Source organism: Chelmon rostratus, chromosome 4, assembly GCF_017976325.1.
Source record: "Chelmon rostratus isolate fCheRos1 chromosome 4, fCheRos1.pri, whole genome shotgun sequence".
Classification (NCBI taxonomy): Eukaryota; Metazoa; Chordata; class Actinopteri; order Chaetodontiformes; family Chaetodontidae; genus Chelmon; species Chelmon rostratus.
In genome coordinates, this window is record NC_055661.1 from 2,679,713 (window position 1) to 2,703,586 (window position 23,874).

The 23,874-nt window shown below is 41.6% G+C and overlaps 1 protein-coding gene across 1 annotated transcript; it reads right to left on the reverse strand.

The window, feature by feature from the left end:
* Positions 1–980: 980 nt before the first annotated feature.
* On the reverse strand, positions 981–9,491 carry rfc4 (replication factor C (activator 1) 4). Its single transcript, XM_041935743.1, has 11 exons — positions 9,342–9,491; positions 8,412–8,535; positions 7,368–7,446; positions 6,423–6,502; positions 6,161–6,280; positions 5,832–5,975; positions 5,624–5,744; positions 4,114–4,239; positions 3,926–4,006; positions 3,591–3,704; positions 981–1,432 (listed from the first exon to the last, which is right to left on the reverse strand). Exons 2-11 carry the CDS (start codon positions 8,525–8,527, stop codon positions 1,337–1,339), a joined length of 1,077 nt encoding a protein of 358 aa, XP_041791677.1. The 5' UTR covers positions 8,528–8,535; positions 9,342–9,491; the 3' UTR covers positions 981–1,336.
* Between the last annotated feature and the right edge of the window lie 14,383 nt (positions 9,492–23,874).

Here is a 23,874-nt window from a genome sequence, read left to right on the forward strand (position 1 = left end):
TGATTGGTAAAAATTGGTTTCAATTGCTCTTTAAGTCTCCTAAGGCAGAGGGTTCAGTTACTTATTCCTCCCCCTTCTGTCATTGTTTGCATGCTATCCTCATTAAAATATGAAAACCTATAAATGTTTGGGTGGTTGTAGTTAAAGTAGACACTGTTTTTTCATCTGTGTGATTTTGACAAAGATCAGATCACATTTGATGGTGATTTTATGCGGAAATGTGAGAAATTCCAAAAGGTTCAGATACTTTTTCATACCACTGTAAACTAAGGCTGTCACATTCTGAAAATCTTGCTCCCGGCGCTTGTGACATAGGACACCCAGGAATTTGTTGCTGCCTGGCTTGTAAATTCTCAACACAAGAACCCCCTGCAGGCCCCCAGAGTGCTTCTCCAACCACTGCCTGATCCTCATCTGCCTGTCTTACAATTACCTGGGCATTGACTGGTCAATCAGTCCTCTGTCAATGCCACACACTGCCAAAGAGAATGCTCAACTTATGCTTTAACATGTCTTTGGCCCCCCCAGAGACATTGTCTCTCAGTTCGCCTCTTGTTTCTGGGAAGAGTTTTGCTGTCTCCAAGGAGTCTCTCTGGGGGGGGTCTCTCTGTTTTTGTTTGCAGCATTCCAGCAGAGGGTGGAATAATGGATGATACGCAGCGAGAAAAGAAAAAAGCCCATACACCAAGAGTACTTATTCCAAAAATCACTGAGACAGTTTAGCTACCTTTTCCTGATATTTAAAATGCAAGTCAGCGGTGAGTATTATATTTGTTTGTGGACTGAACAATGCACTTGTGATCACCATAAAATAATCAAATTGTCTAGTTTTTATTTGGAAATCATGAAACTCATTTTTCACTCTCTATAGCTGCGGAGCTCATGAGTTAAGACTTAAAAGTGTGGTCATTGACTTGTAAGGAGGCTCTTCCTGTGAACTTTCTAATCATGAGCAATGATTTGAAGAAAATGACACTGAAAAGATACAAAAAATTATTTATTATCTTTACGATTGCAAAAAGTACACAAAGATCTGGTAAGTAGTTACAGGACTGACAGGGAATAAAGAGACACCTGATGGGTGATCTGACAGTAACAGATTGTGTGTTATTTATTGAAGTGATCATCCCATAGTGGAGGGAGACGGCTTCTGATTAAACACAGAAAGAAACACCTTGACGGCTCTGATCTCTGAACACCGCTATCACCTGGGATCCACTGGTCCACGTCCCAAACTAAGTTCGAACAAACTCTGTTGTATCTGAGTGAAGTGCTGATGTGTCAGGAAGCAGATGGCAGCACCCGTACCGGGGAGGAGACGCTGCTTGATGGAATTTTAGTTGTTCTGGGAGGCCTGCTGCATGATGACCGAACACAGACTCAACATCTGCAGGTATTCATCTGCACCGTCTGACAGGCACTTACTCACAACCTGAATCAGAGAGAAAACAAACTGCTGATATTTTCTGAAGGACATTAACTCAGACATGACCTGTCAAAGTGCAGTATGATAAAATACAATCAGCGAAATGATCGACTAGTATGTAGGATTAACTTTTCAAAATCCCAGATACTGCTCATCAAATGTTGTCTCTTAGTGTGTTTCTTTGGAAGAAATGAGTGGGACTGCTGCCTTTTCCTGTCACAGCCTCTAAAAAGTCAACTTCAGGAAAGACTTAATGTTAAACTGTAGCCTAAACTCAGCTGCTGTGTCTAACACAAATCCACTGTCACTACAAGATCCCAGACTGTTCTATTGCTTTATGTTTAATCAATTGAATAATTACAAATATATCTTAACATGCGTCATTTCTGCTTCCACACTAAAAGCCACACAGCAGTTTATTGCTAATCTGGCAAACAGTTCAATTTGTTTAAACTCTTCCATCCATTTGTGTCGTTCGTTTTGAAGACGTCACTAAACCATGTGTGAATCCAATCATAGAAACACAGTAGTTAGGAAAGACAAAACTCAAGCAAGGGGGGATACTACAATGGTTTTTCTAATGCCAGTTCCAATTGTGGTTATACTGAAATAACATATCTCACAGCTGTAATGTATTATAAGCTTTTAACATAAACTAAACTGTGAACTGGCTAAAGTGAAACATGAGCCAGTAGATATGATCTGACAGGGCCCATTCAGGAATATTTTAATGGACTGATATTGGCTAAAATAAACCTGATCAAATGCAGATCTTTTTTTTTTTGTGTACTTAAATGTGTTTATTGTCCACCTCAGTCTGCTAGTGTTAAAAAAACAGTCCTTTACAACAGCTGGTCTCTGTAGACGTGAACATTTCTTTTGTACAAGCCAGTGAAAATTATTCAGGTGCACCAGTGTGAGTGGCTCTGAACAAACAACTCTGTATTTCTCATGAGCAAAAAGCAGAGTATAAAACATTCCTGGGGCTGCTTCTCATCTTTAGCTGGTTTCATTAAACTCTGCCGTTGTCGGGGTTGTGTGCTGGTGTCAGTACTCAGCCAAAGATTGTTTGTGAAGTGAAAATCAATCTCAAGGAGTCCCATTCCCCCAGTAACACTTTCATTTATAGCTATAATTTAACTTTACCAACTTAATGGCTTTGAGCCAGGACTTCTAGTATTTGAATCAAAAAATGAAATGTACCAAGTTTAGTCGCTCCACCTATTATTTCAAGCTGTTTAGTCAACACTACGGTAAATAGAAGTAAAAAAGTCAGATTTTGTATCGGCAGATACTCATTATGAAAAGGACTTGGACTTGAATCAAAACTGGATCGTACACCCCTCTGAGCCGGTCTTCCATGTTCCCATTTGCTAAGAGTGATGAAAATAAATTTACAGCATTCCATTAGATCAGCTGTGCAGCTTCTATCCTCAGATCATCGGATGTCTGATTCAGCTGCAGTTCAGCTGAACCTGAGCTTGATCTGATACAACACTACATAATATCTATTTTATTACGTCAGGCAAACAACGTCCTTTTTCCTCGTGAATCCTAGTTACTGTAGTGCAACTTGACTCTGAGTGACCACAGAACCTTACACACTGATATATCTCCCCCCAAAAAACATGTTTTTCACTTAGATAAGCACTTTATCTATTAGCTCACAGCATGCTAACACAAGTCTACTTCTCTCTAGGGTAAAATGTGTCCAGCTGGTGAGTATCAAACTAATTTCAGCCTTGAGACCAGCAGCGCTGCACTCGCTGCTCTTCTGCAGAGAGCTTTTCTTCTCACATCCCCATTCAAATAGAACTGATTTCCAATTCGCTTGTACTTCTCCCGCCATGTAAAAGCTCAGAGGATCAGATCTGTTGCTGACATTGAAACATACTGCTCTGATCACTTACTTAAAGTGAGCGTAAAACATGATCCATCCATCAATCATTGCAGCTGCGTTTGTTTTTGATCGACAGTCTGAATAAAGTTATTACAAACAATGCCGTTATTGTGTGAATTTTCTCCTGAAGCTTGATAATCATATTTAATAAAAGTGTGATAATTTGTCATCACTGCACTTTTGACTATTAGAATATGAATTTACAAAGAAAACAGAAAGTTAAACAGAAGACAAGAGCACTGGAGCTCCATCAGTATCACTTACCGCCATCTTTTCTGTGATGGCTGACTTCTGCTTGTCACTTAGCTCCTGCTCTATAATAGACTCATGGAGCTGACCCAGGATCTGTGTGGCTGCGTAGCCTTCATCCACCATGTTCTGACACAGGACACATTCAGTATGTGAGATTGTGACATTACAGAGAGTGCAATACACATTCGCAGCATGTGAACATCAGGGACACGTCACAGATGAAAAATGTCTTTGATTTGAAACTTTCAATCTCAAATATTATAATAGCAATAAAACTAATGCATGTCACACAAAACAAAGTGGTGCACAAACACAGGAACAGAGCACTGACGTGTCAGAACACCTACCTTGACTGCAACCTCCAGTTTCTCAAATGTTCCTTTAAAGCAGATCTGGAGCAAGTTGTCAATCATCTTGGGCGGGACGACCTAGATGGGAGCCCAACAGAGTGACATGACTGGAACACAGTAAAACAGGATGTTTTAACTACAGTTGATAAATAGTCTCCTCCATGACACAGAGAAATGCGTCTCACCCCAGCGATCTCAGTGATGGCTTTCTCTGTGATCTCCTTGTCGACGTTTAGGCGTGCAGCGCTCTGTAGGAAGGTGATGGCTTTCCGCAGGTCTCCCTCAGACACCCTCACCAAAGCTGTTATACTCTAAATGAACAGAAAACAGTCATCACACCTTGACTTTATCAGTTCTCTGCCGGACCTGAAGCCAAAAAAGATTCTTCTGGTTGCAGCTGTGTGCATGAAATGTGCATTGTTGTAGTGTCGACAGCAGCAGTATTTAAAATAGAAGTTTATCTGTTCCATCAGACATATGGTGAACAACATGGCTGGAATGCATTCTGTGTTGCAGAATGCATTCCTGCTGGCATCCTGCTGGTGTTAGCTGTGGCAAAACACCTTCCCCAACACTGTTTCATTGGACTAAAAGATGAAATCACAACCTGAACCACACAGGATGCCCATCATCATCATTTTAAACATTTTACAGGCAGGCTTAGATCTTTTTTTTTTTTTTTTTTTTTAAAGAAACATTATGCAACCATTTTACCTAAGAGTAACAGCATCAAAATCATTTTGATGGTACACTGACTTGTAATAGCACCCTGAATGCCTGTTCTTGCACTATATAACCACCACTGATGGACCACCAACTATTTGACAGCTCTCACAAACGAAAGCTACATCATCTACCTGTTATCAGTGCTGACTTGGAGTTGTCTGGTAATTACTGCTTTTTACCAGGAAAATCTGTTGAGGTCTGACATATTTAAGTCTCTCCAGTCATAATTCTCAAGTTAGATGTCAAAATATTCTGGTCATACATTCTTTTCCTTCTCTGATGTCTGCCCTCTTTCTCGCTGCTCTCCCGATTGGATTAATTAAGAGATTATTTCAACCAAACTAGACTTGGTGCTGAGTGCTGGAACAGTGTAAGGATGAACCAGCATGGCTTGGGTGAGTTGTATTTTGTTTGCTGAGTTTGAATGAAGTGTGTTTTACAATGATAAAACTGCTGTTTGGTGCCTTTAACAAGAGAAATCTACCTTGTGTTTCTGGTTAAACAGCAAGGATCTTACTCTTCCACAAAAAGGTCTATCTCTGTAGGGATCCTTTCCATAATGTTGTCAGACACTTAAAATAATAATCTGAGCCTCCAGAGCCTCCAGAGTCCAGAGTGATTACAATGCAGCCCGTTTTGGGGATGGCTAATTACTGGACCAAAAATTGTTGTCCCCATTAGTCACTTAGACACAGAGACGTCGGACAATATGGTCAATAAACACAGATAATATTTGACCAGAATTTCATCCATTTGTCCAGGACATTGAAATCATCATTGAAACAACTGACTGAGAGATCCATGCATGCTTCTCAGTGCAAAATTAACAAGTTAGTTACTGGTTAAAGGTTGTCGGGCTATCAAACGCAAAAATGACCGATATCCCTAACTTGCACCAAATGTATGGCAGCTTAAACATTTCTTACAAGTATACACTACAGCCACACTGTCATCTTCTTTCTCTTTTACCTCTGTGGTGTACTTGAGGTTCTCCTTCTCACATATCTCCAGCAGGCGCTCTTGTTGGATCTGATTGGCTAGAGGTTTGAATCGAAACTTGGAACATCTGGAGGTCAGAGGCTCAATAATCCTAGAGGCCACACAGACACACAGCAGGGTCAGCATCAGTCACACACAGAGATGTTTATGTGTTGATGACTGCGATAACTCAGCTGACCTGCTGATGTAGTTACAGATGAGGCAGAAGCGGGTGGTGCGGGACTCCTTCTCCATGGTCCGCCTGAGAGCAGCCTGAGCCGGTGCGGTCATGGAGTCCGCCTCATCCAGGATGATGATCTTAAAAGGAGGACACGACTTCCCACTACAAACACAGCCAAACACAGTGACTGTGAGGTTTAGCATTAGTTTGGATTTTCCTGACTGAGAGATGCATCTGAAACTATTCACCCCAACACTAATGGTTTTTCAGGTTCACATGGTTGTTCCAGAACAACTTTCAGGAAACTTCATTTCAGCATACACGTGATGTAATCAGTGCTGACTCACTCTGGGCGAGTTCCAGCCACGGTGAGCTGAGCAAAGGTCTTGACCTTCTCTCTGATGACCTGGATGCCTCGTTCATCAGAGGCATTGAGCTCCAGAACCCTCTGCCTGTACAGCTCTGGACTGGAGGGGGTGCAGTGGAGGAGGATGGGATACAAGAGGGGAATCCATGAACAGAAAACAGGTAACTGATTAAGTAAAGAAAAAAAAAAGGTATATGACAGAAATTTCTGCTTCTTACCAACCAATATCAATATTCACTCACCCATAAAGTTCTCTGGCAGCAGCTAAGATGGTGGAGGTCTTTCCTGTTCCAGGAGGGCCATAGAACAGCAAGTTGGGAAGCTGCAATCAAAATACAACTGGATTTATAGCCTTGGTGTTAAGTCAGCAGCTGAGGTCACAGTGACCTTGAACTTTGACCACCAAAATGTAATTAGTTCAGCCTCGAGTCCCAGTGAACGTTTGTACCAGATTTGAAGAAATTCCCTCTATGCATTCCTGAGACACTGCATTCACAAGAATGGGACGGACGGAGAGACAACCCGAAAACATAATGCTTCTGACCACGTCTGTCGGCAGCAAAGAGGCATAACAACTAGTGAGACTATACATTCCTTGCTTTGTTTGGACAACACAGAAAGACCGCATGATTTAGCTGATTTAGCTCTGTGTTTCTGTACTGCTTTTGTGAGAACTGATTTTATTTATATTATTTACTTACTGCCATTATATTGTTGCAACAGTTTTTCCATGAAGGAAAAGCAGAAAGGAAGAACCGTAGATATACAACTTGAGACAATAAAAACAACCAGATATTAAATCTATTGTATGTCTACAGAGGAAACAATGCTCAAAACTACTTCAATTTATTATGTATGGACATTGGGATTGGGAAATTTGGGGTTCCTTTTATACTCAAAGACTCCACATGTGGAGACAGAATGAGTCACATATGTTCTGCATCAGTATATTTACTGCATGTTTAACTACATGTCGATTATTTAGAGTCTATAAAGTCAGCTTTACAAAAGATGCTACATAAATTAGCTTTCTGGCTACAGACATTTCCGAACCACAAAATATGTGCATACAAAACTAAAATCATCTGCATGACTTACAGATGTTTTGTGTGATTTGGATGAACTACCTTTAAATTTTAAAGAATTCATTTAGAAGTATGGGCTGCCTACTCTGATCTGATACTTACATCTGCTCCTTCCAGAGACTTCTTCAGCACTGCTACCACCTCCTCCTGAAAGGCCACCTCATCGACACACTTTGGCCTGCTGCAAAAACAAAGCATGTTAATATCTATTTAGCCTGCTGGCTCACTAATTAATTACACATTTGATGTAGCCTTACAAAGTTATTCATTATCAGCACAGATTATATACACTTAGTGGCCACTTTATTAGGTTTACTGGTACAATCGAATAAAATCCACTACAACGGCGCTCACATAACATCTATTGTCAGGGAGCTCATACTGTTTTGGTGACATTGTTGGAAATGTTACACACATGAGGGGGCAGAATATTAGAAACACCTCTCAGTGTAATGTAGTCCAGCTCAACATCACCACCAACTATGACTTGAGTGCCAAAACATGAATCAACACCTCTCAGACAGTGTCCACACAACTGCAAACTGAACATTATAGGTATCACAAAAGTAGGATTTATGGCAGAACAGTTCAAATGCATTGGATTGTAGTAGACTGTATAGGTGTACCTAATAAAGTGGACAATGACTGTATACTATTAGCCTCTGGTACTTAGAGTAGAAGTAAGGCTGAGCGATATATTAAATGAATTTTTGCCGCCTTTTGCCAGGTTTGTTTGTTGTCAGGGGATCACCTCTTGTCATGACAGGTGAAAAGCTGAGAGGTAACAGGGCAGCGTTTCCACCTGCCACATGTCTTAAACTAATAGCCAGCAATCTGCAGATAACAAAATGGTGTCTCGTCAAAATACAAAGGAGCAGGAGCAGATGTATTAGTGTATGGACTTTTCTACTCTGACTGTGATGAAACTGATAATTAACGTATGCTGGTTGTTCTCCTTCGAATCACATTGAATCCTCTAACACTGACAACCCTTAACTGTAGGGGAAGGAAAATATTTGATTCAAACTGTGAAACGTCACTGGTTGAAAAAAGGGTGGAAGTTTGCTATATAAGATGATTCTGGTAGATTCAGAGTACAGAGGCAGAAAAAGACATGTACAGGTCACCTTTGTGGTTCACACTTACTATTTTTCTACCCAAGGAATGGCCTTGGCTTTCTTCTCTGTGCTGGGCCCTGCTGCTGCCTTGTCTTTCTGAGGTCTGCTGGTATGAACAGTCGCTCCTTTCAAAAAGGCCTGCATCACGTCTCCTGTTTTGGTGAAAGCAACAGAAACACAACCAAAACTAAATATGCAGAAACAGTCACACACGTTAGATAAATATTATTAAAAAACAAAGTTGCAGCACAAAGCTTCCCTTGAATATTACAACACAAAGCGCTAATATTGGACAGTTAGTCAGCGGTGCAAAACAACTGGACCACTAGGGACTGTACAACACCCCTGCTGCACTCACAAGGCTCATGTGAGAGCTCTGCAGTATTCTGATAATTACCTCATTTGTCAGTGATTAAACTAACACGAGAAGTTGAGAATACAGACAAAGTGCTGTTAGAAGCACAACACCACTACATTACATATAATGTCAATATGAGACCTGGCATGCTTCAGTCGCAAACTCCATGCAGAGAGTCTCAGAGAGTAATGTTAGTGGTTGATACCGAAAAGTACGTTGAAATGAATAAGTTCAAAAACGTTAATAGATCACTTTCTCCGAAGTGTGTAACTTAGCCATGTTAGATTAGATGTAAGCTCCTGAACGACGTTTGGCAGTCACTAAGCTACTAGCTATCAACACAGAGATTCAATGTTGTTGTGGTTAAGCATCGGTTTATATGCTAAAATGTTTCAATTTAGCATTAAAATTACAATTATTGACATAAGATATCTTGCAATAGAATCAACTATAGCTACAGCTAGATATACTAACATGCTGACACAAAACGACAAATAGCCATCTTCAACAACCAGTGCTGGCCTGTTTACCATCAGCTAATAGCATTAACGTTAGCTAGTTGTTAGCTGTTGCTTCTGCAATTAGACGTGACGCACTTACTTTATATATAAGCCGCTGTTAAAACAACCGTAAATATCCCACAGTTGGAGTTACTGCGTGGCAAAAACTAACAAAGATATTTCTTTTGATAAGTTGTTGTCAGCGTCAGATAGAGCCCGGTTGTTGTCATGTGGAACAGCAGCAGTATCTTCCCGCTCTGCCGGAGAAAATAACTTCCGGTGACGACAATTCATGGTATCCAATCAGATGCTGCGCATGCTGGAGGTGGTCCTGTCCCCCCTTCTCCTCCCTCACGTCTCCTCCCATCCTGCTCTTCTCTTTTTTTCTCCTCTCCTCTCTTGTTTCCTCCTCTACTCTCGTACAGTCTCTCCACATGTTCTCATCTCATATTACGATGCTTTGGTAATGCTGAATAATTTGTTATATTCCAGACTTTTGAATTGTATGATAATGCTTAAAAAGAAACATTCGCATTTGGACCCGTTATTTATGAATTTGGAATTTCAAAGAAAAAAAAAAAGTCCACTATGAACCTGCTAGATGCACCATACATTTTCCGGGATTATGCTCTGCTTTGTCTGCCAGCTGCCTCTGTTATTTGAAAGCCTTCAGTCGGGCCTGTAATTGGCTGGCAGGGTGAGGCTGAGTGCAGATGTCTCTGGCTAATGGTCGTCTCCCAGGCAATCTTCACAGTCCCAGGACCCACAGGCTCGTGGAGGGATGCTAATGTCCCTGTCTGGCATTGTTTGCTTCAGACAAAATGTGGAACAGGATCAGCGGAGTGGCCTCTGGTAGCGCTGAATGAACCCAGGCAGCAAAGGCATGAATGACGAATGATGGGTGGAGGCTATTGATTTGTTTTGTTTGAGCTCTCCTGAGATAGTGATGGTGAAATCAGAGATTCTTAGCAACTATATTGTCTGTTAGTTACTCAAAACAAAACACATCAATGTTGATTTAAAACAATAATTCAGTTATTTTCCCTGAAATCTAATGAAAATCAGGGAATATTACAGTTTGACGATCAGTCAGTGTTACACTAGCTCCAGTCCATGTGCAGCACAGCTCCAGGCACCAGGATTTCTCTCTTGGACCTATTAACCCCCACCCCATCCATCCGCCCTCCCCTGTGTTTCTGTGTCTCTCCCCCCGCCCTGAAGGCAGGTATAACAGTCCTCTGATTCGTTTTCTCTCTTTGTGACTCAGCTTCTTTATTAGAGCAAACAGAGCATCATCAAAGCAGCAGCAGCAGCAGCAGCAGCAGCAGCACAGTGCTTTCCTACCCAGAGCCTGAAGAGTGCCTTCAGTGGACTCACACAAAATGTATATTCTCATTTTTTTCCTTTTTTCCTCGCTGCTTTAGGAGCATCCTTTCTTTTTTTAGGTTTGGCTTTTTGTCATTGTCTTTTTTTACTTGAAGGCTTATTCTTACTTTGTGGATCTGTTTGGCAGCCTCATGAAAAGGACTGAATAACTATCTGTGTGGCTGATGTTTTGTTGTTATATAGCTTATAGATTTACAGAAAAACTGACTCTTATCTGTAATGATCTTCTTGCTGTTTTTTTGCTAACTGCCTATAGTTTGCTGACTGACAGGCTGACAAACTGTCTCTTTTGTTTACGGACTGGCTGTCTATGGTGTTTATTGTCTGGTTGACTGGCAAATTAACTTGCTATTTTGTTCACTAAACACAGGGTGACTGCTTATTTCATTCACTGACTGGCTGAGTGAGCTACTTGCTTCTTTATTCGCAGACTGGCTGTCTTTGTCATTTCACATGTGCCCGGCTAAAAGCCTGATTATTTTATTCCCGGGCTTACTATTTTGCTGACTGGCTGGGAGTGGCATCAGCATTGTCATCCTCAGGCTTTGTGATTGTTTGTATTTTGAGCAGCTGTGATGAAGGAGAGGAGAGGCTCGACTAAAGAAAAAATAAATAACTAGAAACAAGAGGCAGGAGAGAGAGCAGAGGAGAAAACAAACCTCAGAGGAGAAAATTGGATTACGGAGCAAAAGGACGGAAGATTGTCGTGGAAGGAAGGGTGACGAGAGGAGGCGTGGCAGCGGAAAGAGAGAGAGGGAGAGCCGTGAGAGAGAAGGGGAGGAGAGTGGATACGACCTACACCCTGAGATGCTGTGCTGGCTGAGAGAAGACGAGATGTCGGTCCAGGAGCTTCTACAGAGGGTGCAGTGTGTCATCACTCATGTCGGTGAGTTGTCACATTCGTCTCCTTTTGTCCTCGTTATCCTCTTCATATTTCACGCGTTCAGATGATTAAAGTAGGAAGAGCTTTTGCTTTCAAGAGGGTCTCCTCTGGGGAACATGTAAGACAGAGCCGTATCTCCTTGCTGTTAGCTGTTATGTATGGTGGAAGATGTGTTAAAAGGTTGTATCTTTTCCTTGAAATCCTTGAATTGGTTGAAAATGTGAAGAGAAGCAGAGCAGATGAAAGACAGGCAGGGAATTTCCATCCTCTCATCAGGACCGCTGAGTGCAGACGGATGCAGAGGGATGCTCTGCACATGGGCAGAAGAGAAACTATGCCGTCAGGATACAACAGGGGAGTCATTGAGCTTGACCAGTGCTGTTTTTCTGGGGTCATCAGCATAAAGATATATTAACTGGGCTCATTTCACTGTTCAGGCTATCGGGTATTTGTCTGTTTTGCAGGATACATTAATTGTTCATGAGAGTTGTGCTGATATTTGATTCACGTGAGTGAGTATTTGCTGAAACAAGGATCAGATTTTCTGTTTTATTTTGAATGATTTACAAGAATGGAATTACAGTAAACATCCTGCAGACACAGTACCTTTAATATGATTAGGACTTTTATTACTAATAGTGTAATTATGTTTCACAGTCTATGCTTGGAAATGAGTAGCCATCTCACCAGAACCTAGGGACCCCATCTTTTATTTACAAGATCAATATACTACATATTTACAACCTCACGTGAATATTAGCTACTTCATTTTTCCATGTTCCCTCTATCAGCTTTTCTCTACCTTTTTTGCTCTCCCTCCATCTATTATTTGCTCTTTTTTTCTTGTCCTTGTCACTGTTCTCCTTTGCTCATTTTTTCCCTTTCCCTCCTTTGCATCCCCTCTGCATCTCCACCATTCCTCCATCCCTTTCTTTCTGCCTCCCTGTCATCTCCCTTCCCACCCTTCTCCTCTGCTTCCTCTCCTCCTTCCATATTTTTTCTTCCTCCTCTTCTCCCGTTCTGCATCCGGGTTATTTTCCCGGCTGGTGGGGAAGTAGGTTAATGTGCCACGCTGGAGACTAGCACACAGCATCCTCCATCACTGCACTTCCTGCAGTAGCACTGGTGTGGTAGGGGGGCGGAGGAGGGCTTGTGCAGAGTGTTACCATAGAAACTGAGCGAGCTTGTGCGAAGCAAGGGGTCCTGAATTGACATACTGGGACCCAGGCTCACACAGGATAAAAGTGTTGAGTGCATTTGTGATTTCTTTTTCCAAATCCTTATTTTCCACACAAGTCTTTTTATATAGTGTGGATGAGTATGCACACTGCATTTCACTACACATAATGCTTGTGTGAGTGGTAGTTAAATCTGGTCAATCTTGAATGCAGTTGTTTTGATCATAACATATAAGCTTCATCAGCAGATGGAATTTGTCCAGTTATCATGGAATTGTAGATGTAGAAATTTCCTTTCCTTTCCCATATATATTTTTATTGTTATTATTTTTGATGTTTTTGACCTGGAAGGAGGACAGAGGACACAACATAAAAGAAGTAGTGCAGCATTCACACAGATAGAGGAGACAGACAAACAGACAGAAGCAGAGAGAGACATGACAGCATGCAAACTAGGGAGAGAGAAGAGAAAGCAGGAGGATCTCCTATGGGGACGATGATCCAGATCCAAACACCTGGATGAGGCACTGACAGCAGAGAGAGAGAGAGGTTTCCAGATAGTCCCTTAGAGGTGGCAAAAGAGGAGAAAACTGGAGAGAGAGAGAGAGAGAGAGAGAGAGAGAGAGAGAGAGAGAGAGAGAGAGAGACAGCTGGGGTAGAGAAACGCAGTGTTTATCAGAAGTTTCCACTTCGATGTCTCGTCAGCAGGACAACATGGACTATAAGGCCTGGAGTTCAGAGATTCATTGAGACTGACTGACCCACTGACAAGAGAATGTTAACAGCTGTGAGGTCTGGACGAATCAAACAATATGATCTAATTGAAAGTATAAGTAAAGAAATGAGTTTGGAGTTTGGATTTTAAAGCCTAAATTGAACCGTATTGTCAAGAGTTAGGTTATTCCAGAGGAAGGGGGCACGCACAGGAAAAGGCCTTGAAGCCAACTAACTTCTTTTAACTCTGGGGACAGACAGTAGCCCTGTATTTTGACAGCATAATGCACGAGATGAGATGTAAGGTTTAATTAGGTCAGACAGATATGAAAGGGCAAGCCCATTTACAATCATGGAAAAGATTATTAGACCACCCTTGTTTTCTTCAATTTCTTGTTCATTCTAATATCTGGTACCACTAAACATATAATACAATAAACACAACAAAAAATGCAGCTGGTCACATAATACTTTATGTCCTATTTGACATTCTTAAGCTTAATTGATTCCCAGGGTATATAAGAGGCCATTTCATGTCACAAGCAGCACTGCACATGCAAAGGCCTAGAGTGGTTTCCTGCTTACATTCAAGCCATAGCACAACTCAGAAGTTGTCAGCTCTCACATTATGCCTAAAACAAAAGAATTATGTGAAGCCACAAAGGCAGCCATCTTGGCACTGCTGGAAATTGGCATGAGTGAGAGACAGGTAGCGAAAAAACTGAAGATCTCCAAGACAGCCGTTCATTACAACAAAAAAAAAAAACAAGCTGAACATGGCACTACCAAATTGCTACCTGGCCGTGGCAGGAACGTCTTTCTACCCCACGAGATGACACTCATCCGTTCCTGTGTCAGGAATCGTTGTCAGACCTCCAGGGACCTTAAAAATGAGTGGGCACTGTCGAGAAATGTGACTTGTTCGGCAAGGACAGTTCGAAACCGACTTGTTGAAGCTGGTTTGAAGTCACAAAGAGCACGCAAGAAGCCCTTCATCAATGAAAGGCAGAGGAAGGCCCGGTTACTCTTTGCTCGAGACCACAAGGATTGGACTGTTGATGATTGGGCTAAGGTTCTCTTCAGTGATGAATCCAATTTTGAATTGATGCCCACTCCAGCCAACTTACTGGTTAGGAGGAAGCCTGGAGAAGCTTACAACCCAGACTGTCTTGCCCCTACAGTAAAACATGGGGGTGGATCAGTCATGATCTGGGGTTGTTTCAGTCTGAGTGGAACAGGGCAAATGCAATTGTGTGAAGGCCAAATGAACCAGGTCAAGTTCAGGACTACCCTTGAAAACAGTCTTCAACAAATGTACCTTTAGTTGAGCCAGGCATTAAAATTAACAAGAAATTGAAGAAAACAGGGGTGATCTAATAATTTTTTCCATGACTGTACAATTGTGTAAGTCATCAGAAGCAGGATTCTAGCTGCAGCATTTTGCACCATTTGAAGACTTAGTGCTAGCATTCAGGCACCCCAGACAACAAAACATTGAAATAATCAAGTGCTGATGAAAAAACATGAATTAAGATTTCAAGTGCAGCCATGGACAGGAAAGACCCCATTTTAGTTTTGTTGTGTCAGAACAAAAATGCAGTCATGGTGATTTCTTACATGTGCTGATCAAGAGAGAGGGTAGGATCAAACACCTGCAACACCAAGATGCCTGTTTGCGCATTTGACCAATCACACAGTTGTTGAGAGTCACTCTTACTTGAACAAAGTGGTATGTCGAGTGGGACTAATGACAACAGTTTTCACGACACTTGAGCAGGCCTCCAAATTTTGTAATTTGTGAATTACCTTATGTTATTACCCTTAATTGCCTTTACAGGTGTATACAGCTGAGTATTGTCAGCGTAGCAGTGGTAATGTATTCCATAACTGTGTTTAGTTTGGCCAAGGGGTGAAATATAGAGAGAGAAGCAAAGGGCCAAGACCAGAGCCCTGAGGTACTCCACCACGGTTATTGAGTAGGGGTGAGATTCTTTGGGGATCTCATGAATTAATTCTGATTCTTGGCAGCCGGAGTTGATTTTGATTGATTGTTGATTTTTTTTGAAAAATGTGGGAACTTTTCAATCTCATGCTCAAGTGTACTGTACCCCAAGCCATTCCCCGGTGTCCTTAGTCCACTGAAATACAATATGAAACATTACTGGCAATGAAGACAAGTGATCAACAGCCTGTTGATTAAAAAAAAAGTTTACAACTTTAATTAATGAATTTTGAGTGAAAGCAACTTGCAGTCTCTTGTCTGTATGTGCCTTTGTTTTACAAGACGTGTGGGGTTTTTGAGGTATAACAGACTGAGCACTGAGAAATGCTGATAGTGCTGATTGCGGCTCTGCTCCGCATGCTAAAACATGCTTGAAACCACTTCCTTTTTTTTAAGATGAATTACAAGATAACTCTCATATGTAACTGCCCACAGTTGGGAGGAGTGAGTGTGGACCAGGCCACGCTACTGGTGGCTAGTTCTGGGAGGGACAAGCTACTGTGAGCAAGCCTGCTATTTAGTCTGTGACATCGAACATAGTGTGAACAGAGACCGTGCTCTAAATCATGGACATGTCTCCGTGGAAGAGGCACCCTACCTGCAGCAGAGCAGTCGGCAGCATCGTATCACTGGTTATTGCAGTAATATTGACTGAGGTGGAAACTGGTTGGCTGGGCTAGGTTCAGGCAGCAGCAGGATACCCATCGAACACCAGGAATGTATCAAGTATCAAGTAAGACTAAGCAGCTTAAAGTTCCATGGGTAGGCTACCCATGGAACCGTGAAAGACCAAGAAATCAAAGAATGAACACATTAAAGAAGACGAAGGAGGTGGGAAACATAGTAAATAGCAGCTATCGATCTGATGGAAATCACGGTTGGTGGCACAGGAAGCGAAGTCACAGTCCCTTACCATGCTGGGGTTTTTCTTTCTTCTGATGGATTTGTGGCAGACTACACAGCAAAGGGGTATTGCTGCCCTCCACAGATATTCTGCTGAGTTTTATGCCATTCGACTGCAGAAACATCTGAGAGGAGCTCCCTCGTATGGCCTTACATACTCCAGGTACACTCTCTCCAGCAACTACCCTTCGAAAGTCAAGCACACTGACTTACTCTCCTATTTTCCCCTCTCTGTCCTCTTTCTCTCTCTTTCTTTCTCGAAGCTGTTCTCGCTTCACACACACCTGCACTTTCCCGAAGTTTTTCTACTGACCTCTATTGACAGGGGCATGCCACTTACTGCTCCCTTCTTCCTTGCTTCTGATCTAAGTGGGAAGCAAGTGACCTAGGTATAATCTCCAAATGCACTAATCTTCAGGGTTCTATCGCTTTGATGCCTTGATACACATTCAATGATAACCATCCCACTTCTTGTAATCCAAATGTACATCTCCAAGTTCTTCTCCTACAAACCGTCCAACCACTTGTGAATCCTTGAAAATCCCTTCTCTTTGTGTCTCTGCTATCATCCTGACAAGACAAGGCTCCTCTTTCCTCACTTTCTGACTGGATCCGCTTGAATGACCACTTCTCTTTCTTTGACTTTAAGATCATCCAGTGTTCGATCTCTGATCACAGCTCCGACACCATTTTACCTCATTCTGTCCGTGCTGTTTTCTCTTCTTTAAGTTCGGAATAATGTGTCTTATTTTTAAATGTACGACAAGGTCAGTTTGTTGCAATCCTGCATTAGGGCTATATGATGTTTCCACTTGAAATATTCACAATCAAGAATGTTTTGTTTTATTTTAAAACTGCAACAAATGGAATGAAAATATTCTGTCTGGTGCATCATTTTAAACAAATATCCCCCAAATTCATATGTGCAAGAAAGATATATTTGGTATCTATGTAATCTATAATTAAAAGTACACAGAATATCTTTGAATGTTTATATCTAAACTCTGTGGGAGACACATAAATGATGCCGTGCAGATCAGGATACGCTTGTCTGTGTTGTTTTGGAGGGCAAAGGTGGGAAATATATCTTACCGCTTGTTTTGGAAGACTTGGTGGCCGGAAACGGGCTGGATCTGAAGGAGTTAAATACTTGTCTGGGTCAACACAGATGATCAGAAACCAGGATAATATGATAATCATGTGTAGAGGGAGCTTACTCTGTGCACATTACCATTGTTGGTTATGTGTTTCCTCTTTATTACCCGTGTTTTTATTTTTCCTTCGCACCAGCAGTGCTGGTCACTCTCCAGCAGGGAGCTCACTCGTTCCTGCTTGAACCACACAGCTGGCTGCAGGACCACAGCACAGCTTCAGGCAGTGGTTATATGATTACATCAGATGACCATATGCTGTAAATGCATGCCTTGATAATGGAATTCCTCCTCAACATTCTGATTTTTTTTTTTTTTTAAATGACAGCTGATCCTCTTCTCTCTTAGTTCTTTGTCCAGCCCTTTTGAAGAAAGTCATAAGCAGCCTGTTGTCTGATTGTCATGCTGACCCGTCATTAGTAGAAAAGAGCAAGAGGAGCAAAAGGCTCAAATGATGGGACATTATTGATCAAAGCTGACCTCAGCTCTCCTCGCTGTGTGTTAAATCACTGGAGCATGATCATGAGAAGCGCTCTCTATGTGGTGTGACTGTCACATCACTTAGTCATCTGATGCTCCTTTACAACCACTGCATTTAGCTAGTCATCAGTTTCGCTCATTTGTGGCTTCCTTACAGAAAACATAAAAAACCCCAACCCAGAATAGATAGATAGATAGATAGATAGATAGATAGATAGATAGATAGATAGATAGATGTTGGTATGAAAGAAATACAATTAAAACACCATGATAATGGACTAATGTAAAATGAAATAAAGTCTAAGAATAGAAAATTAACTTATACTAAACACAAGGATCATACGCCGACATTACTATGTAGCAAATAAGCACTGTCCAATGGGTGCTCATGTAATATATTTTATATTTGTATTGCAAGTTGCAACTTTTGTTGTTGCTTTTATTAGGAAACTCTGTAAAGTGGTGTGTGGGAGTGTATGATTTACCTGTTGGGCGATCAGGTCAGTGCTTGCACTTTGGTGGCTGGCTAAAATATCAGCAGTGTACCATTTTCTCCGCATATTTTTCATTCACCTATCTGCCATTCTATCATTGTGTTTGAGTCAGTGATTCTGTCAGACAAGGGGTTCTTGAGACCCTGCGTTGTATATGAATGCGCCTTGCTTAAACATGCTCATATTTTTAAGGAACTAATGAACATGGATGTGAGTGTTGTTAGCTCTTCTGAGAGTTAACAACCTAATAAATGCCAGGAAACGCACTGTGTTTTATCCAGTGAGTGAAGGCTAGCCAATCAGAGGCAGAGTGGCCAGGCCATGACTTCACCATCCTGGGAAAAAAAAAAAAAAAAAATTGGCATGCCAGCATGGCGAGTGCAACTGGCAATTCAGACGCAGAGTGAATAATTGAAGGAGTTTTATATAGAAACACAAGAAATCTGCTCCTCCTTTAACATTACTATAATGCCATCAATACTCATACTACACCACCTCCACACATTCACACCTACAGCACACACAAACGTCACCTCTTTGTCATTGCTCATGGACCATGTAACAACATGACTCACAGCGAAACCCCCTATTGGTGGCTGATGACTTCACAGCAGCGCTGAGATGTGTAATTTACCATAAAGCCTGTCCTCCCCTCATGCATAATTCATGATCACACATGGTGCTTTCTGGATGCCCGATATAAAATGGCTACTCCTGTCTCACTGAGGCATGCCGTCAGGACGATTATTGCTGCGGCCGGCAGATAAGAGCTCGCTGCTCAGACAGACAATCATATTCTTGTTCAATTTAAAGCTCTCTTCAACCAAGCGCCCTTCCCCCGCTCGGCCTGTAAGCGCCTCCTAAACTGGTGGTTTATCAAAGGAGGGTGTGTTACAGGGACCTCACGAGTGACCTTCAGAGTTTCCAGTGAGAAAGGTCAGGCTGTACAGAGGGATGATGCTGAATGTCGCTGTGTTTTGTTGCTCGGGGCAACCAAGAGAGCAGAAAGCTGGACAATATTTCTTTGAGTATGCAGGGAAATTCCTGTCCTCAGACACTGAAAGTATTAATATGGATCCTTTTAGATTCTTGGGGACAGCCACAAGGTAGAGTGAGTCTGTAACATAGTTGGGGGAGGGGACTAGAATTAGAACCAGATTTAGGGTATGTTGATTGAAAAACTAATTGAGATTAATATATTAGCTAGATTTTAATTGGTTTTCTGTGTGGATTAAGAAATAATTAAATGGTAAAAACATATAAATTACATACAAACCACAGAAAACCCAAAAATGATAAAATAGTAGGAATCATCATTTGACCTGTAATTTGAAGAGCACCTGTCTCCTAACGTTGCAGTGTGCATGGAGTAACCCTGTTTCTTTTTTACTTTGGGTGTATTGTTTACAGACTGGTTGGCTGAATGAAACAACCAAATACAGAAATGGCAACTTTGGAGTCATCACACGTCTGTTGGTAATGGGGCTTAGTGATACTGGGGTGGAAAAAAGCAAAAAGTTTAAGTGTGACTTGATATTTTGAAATGTTTGCATATTTCACCAAAGTCATTAATTACAGTTACTTTCCCTAACATATCTAAGAACATAGATGGGAGAACACATGTAGCATCTGTCAGAAAGAGTCAGAGTGGGGGCACAAAGGGAGAAGGGACAAAAGAGCCGGATTAAACATGAACATGTCTGGGTAATGGCTACAATGTGTTGGCCTTAAACGTGTCAAGTACCAAACATGTTTGTCACAGATGTGCTGAAGCTGTGGTTGACAGGACGGAGCAACCCTGTCTGTACTGTACTATACTGGATGATGGGAGTTCTCTGCTCTGACACATTATTGGCAGGATCAGACGACATCTTAATGTTGCTGGTGACAAAGAGCCTTCTAGAAAAGGTACAGTGAATGGGCAGCCGTTTTTTTGAGCCCAATCTGTTGCTCTTTGTCTGTGATCTATAATCAGTTAAGTTTTATTTGCTCCTTTATAACATGAGCAATCGTCATGAGTGTAGGGCCAATACAACCCCTTACGGAACCATTAGAAATGTGTCCTTTCTAGCTGTCAAAGCAAGGGATAATTTCTTTTTCTTGTTTTATAAAATACTAGAAAATTTAAGGTAAACGTGAAAAAAATGTGTCAATTCATGTGCTGCTCATAAAATAGCAGAATAAATAAGTGCTACCTACACATTGAAATATACTGTACATATTCCAGACATTTCCATAATTCAAAGGACATTTCCTTGCTATCATCATTTACTTGAACTACATGGCTACACAAGTTTAACCACACAGACTAATAAATTATTGCTCTCATGTAGCAAAATCAGAACCAGTTCTACAGTAATTTCAAGAAAAATCAAGAGCAACCGGACATTAATATGTAGCATTTCCTGTGTTTGTTAAGGTGGCTTGGCCGTTTGTTGTCTGGAGTCCAGGACACATCACACTCTCTTTGAATGAAATGTGAAAACCACACACAAAGAAATTAAGTCTGTTTATTCCATCAAAATAGCCAGAGAAATTTTCCCAGGTGCACAGTTAAACTGCATGGACCTGTGCACTGAGAGTAGTTGCACAAAGAAATAAAAGAAATCGTGTCACAGACCAAAATACTGCAGCTCCAGCTGTGACAATGCAGAAGCTAAGGCCAGATGCCCGGTCCATGGAAGGAAACATTATGACTCAAAATAGCAAAAGACACTGAAGAGCTAAATGTTGAATCCACGTTGAGTCTCAGTCACACAGAGGTGAAGCTGTTGTGGTCTGGAACAAAGAAAGGTGAAGAACTTGTTCCTCCGCACAGCGAGGTTAAAAATTAGAAGGTCAGAGGTCACAGCTGGGACAGATTGTTTCCCTTTTTTAGATGGTTTCCTTCCTGCACACTTCCTGGTTCACCGCTTACATCATGCTGAAGGAAATTTTGGGCTTTAACAGTAGCAGCTGAAGTGCAAATAGAAAATATTCACACCTAATGAAGACATCAACACGTATTGTATTGTATTGTATTATGAAGCATAATGTGTGTAAAGTTGGGTCTTTGGAAAGGGTCCACCCTCTGGGGAGCATTAATGTGCACAAGGAATTTCAAAGATGCCTTGCCATACTTTTGTTTAAAGCTGCAAAAGTTGTGTAGTAACAAAGGATCAACTGACTATTTGTGAGGGGTGTCGCTCGTTGTGACAAATCCAAAGAGGATTATCTTTAAATCTGCTCCTCCAAAAAGGTTAATAGTGAGGTGTTTTAGGGTCTTTCAGCTAATTGTTTTGGTTTTGCAGCCTAATTTTTGGTTCAGTCTTCTTATTTGCCTAATTGCCACCAGGAGGCACACTCTAAAGTTTTTCAGGTGATTGACTGATCTGGATGATCTGACATGATCTGGGGGAATTATGGCCAGCCCCATCCATCATGTAAAACCTCTTTTTACCATTAGCTTGTAGGTCATTGCTGGCATAGCACTGGGTCAGAGGTGAGAGTTCTGATCTTGCTTTAAGATAAAGACACTGTAGCTTTTGCGTCACTGTGACTATAGAGTAAATCTTGAACTGTTTGATGAAAGTCAGGGATTCACCAAAATAACTAGACGAACAGCAGTTTATCCGTCAGTCCAGCATTGGCTGCAGCGTGGGTTGCCAGACACAGTCGGTGAGCACTGCTTTTGGTTTTGGTCTCTGTACAGACACAGTGGGACTAAAGCTGGCAACTCCACTGCGATGACAAGACTTTGAGAAATTGTTCTCCAAGACATTGTTTCAGGACTTGACTCCCACGGAAAGCGCAAACTGTTCTCTTTACATTTCATTTTTGTGTAAGGATACAGGGTGTGTTCATAATGAGCTTTAGAGACGGTGGCAACTGTAATACGCTTTCTAAAAGTTGGACAAACCCTGGCTAGCTGTTTCCCACTTAGACGTGGGACTGAATGAAGGAATTTTCTCTTCTCAGTCTCAGAAATAAAGCAAATAAACTTAATTCCACAAAATGTTAAACTACTCTATTAAGGATTAGATTTCCAAAAATGACTGCCAACATTTTATTTGGGGGATGTAGATGAGATGATGATGATGTTTACCTTAGACGACACAGTACATCATAAGCTCTCAGAACTGACTATACAATTGGCCTGTTCATGGATAACAAACAAGATTTAGATGTTAAGAATTTTTGAGGAGGATTTTCTCACCATCAGCAGCTACTGTAATCTCAAGTGCAACCCTCTGATAGCTCCTCAGGTTTGTGGTATTACCCAGACGCCCCCCCCACCAGCCCCCAGCCTTTTTGTCAAGACGTCAGAGCTGCATTCTCTCCTCTTCCTCTTCCTGTCTCTTATAGGGGGGTGGAGGGGAGCGGGCCACCATATCCTTTGGAAAAGCGTTTGTCTTTCTGTCCGTCAGCTGGACTGAGGCCAGCTGACCAGCTCCACACACAACAATACAGCCGAACAATGGAACTGATCCACCCAGCCACCAGAGAACTTTGATTTCACAGTCTGGCCTAATTTTCTCACCGCGCAGTTTTCTAATCGGGTCGATCCTGAGCAGATCAAGTGAGCCGGTGGCCGAGTTTGTGATGATGAATGAATGACTGACAAGGATGGGGATCAGGCTCGCTGATGGACGCAGGGAAAAAAAATGGACAAAAGGCGTGCACTGGTGTCTGTTTTTACTACACTGTCTGCATGGGAAGACCTGTTGACACAATGACCCTTCTTGGGATGATAGCACAGGATCTTACTGCTGCCACTCTTTGTATATGCCACTATTGTATTGTAAGAACACATTGTGACAAGCAGCTTTTAGTAACACACCCATGATGTGTTTCCCCTTGAAAGAACTGTCTCAGTAATTTGCTGTACCGATGATGAGATTTTTTTCAGCAGGAATTAGTAATGTATAAATCCCTTAATAGTCACCAAATAGCATGAAGCCATTCCTTCATTTAAACCCTTAAAATGCTTCCATTTTTCAGTCAAGGTGAACTCTTAGGGATGACTTTCAAGATGCTTTAAGGGGTTTACTGCAACAGTGAAGATAAGTTGTTTCCAGTCGTTTTTCTTCAGGGTCTGGCATGTAAACCTCTTACTGCTTTCACTTTTTGTTTAGATTTTTATCATAATCTAATCAATCAAAAAACATGCACATGATATGAATTTAGTGATTTTTAAAAATCTGATTTAGCGTGTGTGTCTCATTCCCACTCTGTCATGTACAGACGCATGGCCACAACCCGCTGCATGTCATACAGACGCACAAGGTGCCTTTTAGCATCTGTTGGAGAGGCACCAGGCTTCAATGCAAACCCATCCACAACGATGAGACACCAGAGCAGCTGCTTTGGTGTCTTCAGGGCTTTCTTGACTTCCTGCGAGAAAGCCTTTCTTAAAACGTGGTTAATGTTGTAGAAAGTATTGAGAGACACAGCAACATGTTG

What these genes read in the sequence shown, in the direction of transcription:
- rfc4 (XM_041935743.1), bottom strand. Translation starts at nt 8,527, where the DNA reads ATGCAGGCCTTTTTGAAAGGAGCGACTGTTCATACCAGCAGACCTCAG. An exon ending in CCATCACTGAGATCGCTGGG is followed by an intron (nt 4,007 to 4,113) that starts GTGAGACGCATT and finishes GCTCCCATCTAG; the next exon opens with GTCGTCCCGCCCAAGATGAT. An exon ending in AACTGGAGGTTGCAGTCAAG is followed by an intron (nt 3,705 to 3,925) that starts GTAGGTGTTCTG and finishes GTCCTGTGTCAG; the next exon opens with AACATGGTGGATGAAGGCTA.